Below are 6045 nucleotides of genomic sequence, written 5' to 3' on the forward strand. Positions count from 1 at the left end.
CAGGATCATGAGGAACGTGTATGAAATGAACTGGGAGTCAAGCCAGATTGTAATAGTAGGTTTACATGAATGCATACCTGCAACAATGCAGGTGGAGTGTTTGATTTATACGATGAAAAAGAAGCCACAGAACCAAATTTTGGAGGTAAAGTAAGTCATTTTCTGGAGTGCACATGAGCACATTCCTATACACATAGCTTTACCAGAGCCAGATGTCTCTCTTAAAGAGGGCCCAAAGGTGAACATGAACGCATCCTCGTTTGATCTGTCTAAACATCGTGGACTGATTCTGCAGCACAGACAAAGTGGCAGAGGAAGGTCGACGACAGCTCTCGTGCAGATGTTCAATTAAAAGTGTCCATGCAGATGCTTAAATGAAACCATACACTGATTTAAAAGAGACAATAACAATGCAGAAAAAATAATCCGTCAGACTTCAAGGTTTAATTTCAAACGTTAATATATTTGTCTTCTAATTCATAGTGAACTATTCATCCAGCTTTGACACTCCTACAGGTCACCTCTAATCTGCAGTGACTACAGAATAGCCCCAAAAAGAGGTGACACATTTAACAATTCGTTCTCAAAATAAATATTTTTCATTATAAAATAATAAACCTTCAAATAAATATATATTTTTTAACTTTACACTAAGCAATGTTGGAATTAGAAAATATTTTTTTTCATAAAAGGTCACTGTACAATTTACAAGTAGAAGGGATAAGATTTTTCCTTTGTAAATTACATAAAAATGATTGATATACATTCCAGTGAATGTAAAAAAAAAAAAAAAAAAACATTGTATGAATGACGTTTACTGATTCATATAAATGTGAATTTATCGAGGTGCCTCTGGTATGGCAGAAAACTTTTCACAGTTGAAGTATTATTATATGTACAAAAATAAAACATCTGTCAAACTCATTTTCTAATGTACATAGCCTTTGCATTTACTACTTTACATATAGTTAGTAACAGGAGTCTGTTCTTAGAATATAAGTTGTATTAAATGTTAAAAAAAAAAAGGCTATCCATTTGGACTCTCGTAGCCACAACACCATATCTGAGCTCTACCTGGGCAAATTATTCTTCAGGACAAAACAGTAGTTGAATGTGTCTTCATACCTTTAAACATGTGGAGCGCTTATTTTGGTTTACCTTTCAAGTGAAACTTATAATGCTAAGATGAGTGAATGCACCTCCAGCGTGGAACTGGTGGGCATGAATGATGGAAAACAAAAACTCAAGCACAACAGCATCATTAGCTTCTTAATCGAACCTTTCCACTACACAGCTACAGGGCCAAGACATCTATCAGTTCAGTCGACATGGAGTCCTTCCATCCTTCTGCATTTCAGCACACATTAACCATCTCGTCTACGTTTGCTTGCCGTCATCCTCACAGTGGATTGGTTTTGTGTTCTTGCACCGACAGCCGGGTCGTGTGACTCGGTCATAGCAGCTCTGGCACGCGGCGACACATCCTTTAGCCGGGAGGTAGCACAGGATACAGGGGAAGAGCAGGGAGAGGAGGGACACGGTGGTCCAGCGGACGCAGCAGTGAGACTGCGTGCACGAGAAGGGCTTGTCAGCGCACGTGTCCTCGTCGTCGCTGGAGCAGTGGTAGAACAGCCCCTTGACGCAGCAGACGCACGTCCCGTACTCCACCGCGTTCTGCGCCGAGCACACGCACCTCCGGCCGCACATCCAGCAGGAGGGAAGCACCCGCGGGCGACTGCACTCCAAACACTGGCACCGACCACAGTCCTCACACTTGTTTGAGTGTTTACCGAGATTTTTATGGCCTCCGCTGCCTGGCACTGCCACCACCGCCATGGACTCATCGTTCAGGGGTTTCAACTCTTCTGAGTTCAGCTCTGCTCGTTTCGGCTGGGTCCTGATGATCTGGTCGCCCCCTGCTGGGCTGCTGAGGAGCCTCTGGCCCGAAGAAGTGCTCCCCACGCTGGTCCTGATACTACTCTGGGAGTCCTCTACACTGGAGGACCGCAGCACACCCTCCCTGGAAGAAATGGATGTATTTGTGTTTCCATGCTGAGTCAATGACTGCAGGTTGCGGAGGTTATTAGGCCTCTCTTCCCGAGTCTCCTGCTGCCCACTTGTCCTTGAACCAGGTGACGACAACAAGTCGTTCTTCTGTTGCCTTTGCTGAGTGGCCGGAGACCTTTGGGCGACTGTGGGCCCTTCTGAATATTCATTACTACTCCCAGTTATCCTAATCTGATCCAGAGATAGCACTGCTAGAGTATGGGGCGGCTGCCCGTTGTTCAGCCCAGTATCTAGCGGACCATTGTGGGTTTGAGGAGGCCATGGTTGCGGTGTCCCTTCGTCATGCGGCGTGCCCGACAAGCTGGTCGATGACGGTGACCGTCCGTGGTGTCCTCCTCCCCCGTCGCTGTCGTTCTGACTTCTGGAATCCATCTCGGGACTGAAGGGCCACTCTGACTGGCATGGGACACATCTGAAGTCCTGTAAAAGAAACACACACTTTATATCCGTCTGTTACCAGCCATGCAAATGATGCCATGCAAATCATAACTGATATCTGTACAAGCACCACTATGGAAATAAGGCCCAACAAACACGCACATTGTTGGGGACAGAGATGGGTGCGTTTGATTACGTAGTTCACTTAACATTTTAAGCCAGTAGTTGAGGGGTGGTTGGGCCTTTCACTCAAGAAACAGTCAATGTAACTATGGCAACAGTCTTTTTGTGTCCACTATCAACAAAATTTGATTGTGCAAAGCTGTTGCAAGTTCCAGATCCAAACTTAATGTTTAAGAACTGTTAACTTCCTGTTTTGCCACACATACAGTGTGACACAATGACTAACCAGACTAATATTGATTGACTGACAAAAACCTCCATAAATAAAGACGTTGGTTTGGACCTCAGAGCTAAAAACTATTAATTCGTTGATGAACAGAAAATCAATCTGCATGGCGCCCTCATAAGTTAAGATGGCGGCCGTGAACTGCAACGTCCCTAGTTCAAGTTTAGTCTGGAAACTTTGCTGCAACTCTCGCCCTCATTTCCTGTCATCTGTCCACCGTCTGTAGCAAAGGCGTAAAATGCCCTAAAATAATTAAAAATAAATAAATAAATACAGAAAGAAAATATTTTCGTAAATACTGACTGACTGCCACACTTCTTAAATTAATATATCCTGTTTTGTTTTTTATACCAAACTTAATATTGTTAGATTTTGGTCAACGGAATATTTCAACTTGTGCTTTAATAAACTGTGATGGACGTTTTTTCTTTTTTTTCCTATTTTCTGTCATTCTATGGACCAAACGATTAATCGAGGAAACAATCAGATTAGAGCCAAATAAATCAGCCGCTATCTTCTTAATCTAATAAATCAAGCAGGTGAGGATGTCATAATTTTTTGTCATACATAATAGTAAAGTGAATATTATTGGGTTTTGGATTGTTGGTCAGACAACACGAGACACCTGAAGACTGGGGGACATTATAACAGACATTTTTCTGACATATTATAGACGAAAGGACTAATCAATAAAATAACGAGCAGATTAATCGATAATGATAAGAAATAATTGTTAGTTGCAGCCTTAATGGACACGTGCTTATACTTATAATTTATTACAGCGTGTCGAACAAGAGCAAATATATGTGTTCAATTTACAATTTCCTTATATCTTGGAGGAGAGGGTGTGTATGCCGATGTTCAAAGTTAAGTTCATTTCTGTGGGTTTATCGAGGGTTTAAGAAAGCAGGGCACTTTACTGAAGACTGATGTGGGTCAAACAGATAACACAGACATGGGAAAAGTTAAAGCACTTGTAAGAGGGAACTACATGGCTTAAAGGAGGGCACTTAATTGCTTTTTCTTAATTACTGGGCAGCCGTCTGATGCAAGACTTCAATACCATGTGTACATTTAAGTTTCTAACCCTGAACAACAATGCTGACCTCTCGTCTATAGGGACTCACATGCCCCAGATCAGTTATTATCTCACAGATTCATTGTATGGAGAGGGTAAGGATTAGCATATTGCACTGTCACTCTGCATTAATCTAACATATTCAAATGCACAGTCTTGTTTTCACTAACATATCACACCAAAGTAAAGAAACTGACAGTGGTGGCCTTAATTCTCCTTCCTTGCGCTAATTAGCTTTCAAATGCCTTCTTTGGAGGGGGGGTGGGGGGGTGAGGCCCCCCTTTCAATGACAATACAGGAAGGGCTTTTGTTTGTTGCATGACAAATGGCCCGCGGCAACCTTCCCCATTCTAACACATTTACATTGTGACACTCTTGAAAAGAAGATGAGTGACAAGATAAAAAAGTTTGGAGCATGAAAGAGCCCATGTAAACTGTGAGTGATGCGCTCAAGGGTGGTGATGGTGGGAGTGAAGCACTGCTCTGTGAGCATGCATGAGGGTTCTTTGGGATTTATGAGCTTTCTGCTCCACATGAAGGGCTTGCAAGGCACACTCAAATTTTAATCTAGATGGAGGGGTGGGGGTGTACAGCCCCTCATCTCCTTATAGGACCTGTGTGCAAGCCGTGTTGGCCACAGTGAGTGGGTGGCTGAGGTGTGAGGGCTGATGGGAGTAAACTGGAGCAAGCTGATGGCATCCGCTCTTAAAAATGACAGTTCAAGACTAAAGTTCTGCATGGAGAAAACTGACAAATGACAAGGCTGCAGCCAAAACTTAACACAACATGCTGGGTTAAATATAGAAATCCTGTGAGTAATATTGTTCCTGATACACACAACTGATGAGTTAAGTGTTTTCCACTAGTGTTAGAGTGCAGTGGCAAAAACAGTCATAAAAGCTCAGCAGATATACAGTGTGCACAGGGGGAGGAAACGCAAGACTATACTTTATGTGGACGCACATATGAGCAAACACATGTGCCAGCTTGGACACTACTTACCTAACAAAGCAGACGGCAGCAGCGTTATCAACAATCAAGTTAGACATTAGACTTAGCCCAGGGACAGACACAGGCTGAATATTAGATAGTGCGAAAAACACCTGTCTTCATTAGCGGAAAAATGCACTAAGTCAAAAATGGCCACGGATAAGAAGTTCAAACTTGTCAAAGTTACGACAGCCCTTTCTAGTAAAACCATAACATATGTAAAGCCTATAGTGAGCTAAAGGAAGCGGAGGGGAGATGGGAAGAGGCTTCACATAATAACAAACAAAAAGTACAATAACACGTGAGTCAAGAAACAAGTGTTGTTTTGAAAATAAGTCTTCAACTGTTTGTAGTTTACAAAAGGCGACACTTACCGTGCTTCCGACACTTTAGCCCCCGTTTAGGTGAAATATATCCAATTTGGGCGAGAGTTTATTCCCTACATCAGCAGTTCAGTCGGGGAAGCCGTCGTTAAAATCCATTGAGAAAGTTTCCGAGTGGAGCGCATTTTCATTAAAAGCAGCGCTAAGACGTAAATCCCGTGTTTTGCGCAAGAGCACGAGGCAAAACTTTCAGTCAGTCACCGCCGGAGGGTAAACTTAGCTTGACTCCACTTTTCCTGCAACAAGGAGGAGAAGAAGAAGAAGAAGAAGAAAAAAAAAAGAAAGAAAAGCGAGCGACAAAAAACTCCAGCTCCGAAAGTTTTAATTTGGCGTGTTTTATCCGCAAGGCTCTGAGAGGTTGCAAGTACTTTTCCTCGTGTGTGAGTGTTTTTTTCTGCTCTTTCCGGAGAGGAGGTCGGGATTTGGGCTGTAAATGGCGTCAAGCTGAAGGGGGGAACAGAGCGCTTGTTGTTGCAGCGGATATCTCGCATCCGGTGCTCAGCCATTGGCTGCTAGAGAGCAGCCATTCACACCCAGTCTGATCAATTCTACAGCAGCAGCCAAGCACTGCTGGTCAACTGCTGCCTTCCTGAAGTCTTTAGTTTCTTATCAGTGCTGACCCATTTTTTTTTTCCTACATTACCACTGCTCTGAAATGATCTGTTACAGCAGGTCATGCTGGTGGAGTTTGTGGATAGTTCAAGTTTCACACAGGCTGAAAATTAGCAGGTTGTCACCAG

At 43.1% G+C, this 6045-nt stretch overlaps 1 protein-coding gene across 1 annotated transcript; it reads right to left on the reverse strand.

Moving 5' to 3' along the window:
* Positions 1-433: 433 nt before the first annotated feature.
* Positions 434-5766, reverse strand: LOC111222720 (protein sprouty homolog 2-like). The gene is made up of 2 exons (XM_022746540.1): positions 5297-5766; positions 434-2487 (listed from the first exon to the last, which is right to left on the reverse strand). The coding sequence occupies exon 2, from the start codon at positions 2437-2439 to the stop codon at positions 1378-1380; it is 1062 nt and encodes a 353-aa protein (XP_022602261.1). The 5' UTR covers positions 2440-2487; positions 5297-5766; the 3' UTR covers positions 434-1377.
* Between the last annotated feature and the right edge of the window lie 279 nt (positions 5767-6045).

The sequence above is a fragment of the Seriola dumerili genome, unplaced genomic scaffold (genome assembly GCF_002260705.1).
Source record: "Seriola dumerili isolate Sdu_G_001 unplaced genomic scaffold, Sdu_1.0 BDQW01000105.1, whole genome shotgun sequence".
Lineage (NCBI taxonomy): Eukaryota > Metazoa > Chordata > Actinopteri > Carangiformes > Carangidae > Seriola > Seriola dumerili.

Bases quoted from the DNA above. Each gene is read 5' to 3' on its own strand.
- LOC111222720 (XM_022746540.1), bottom strand. From the start codon at position 2,439: ATGGATTCCAGAAGTCAGAACGACAGCGACGGGGGAGGAGGACACCAC.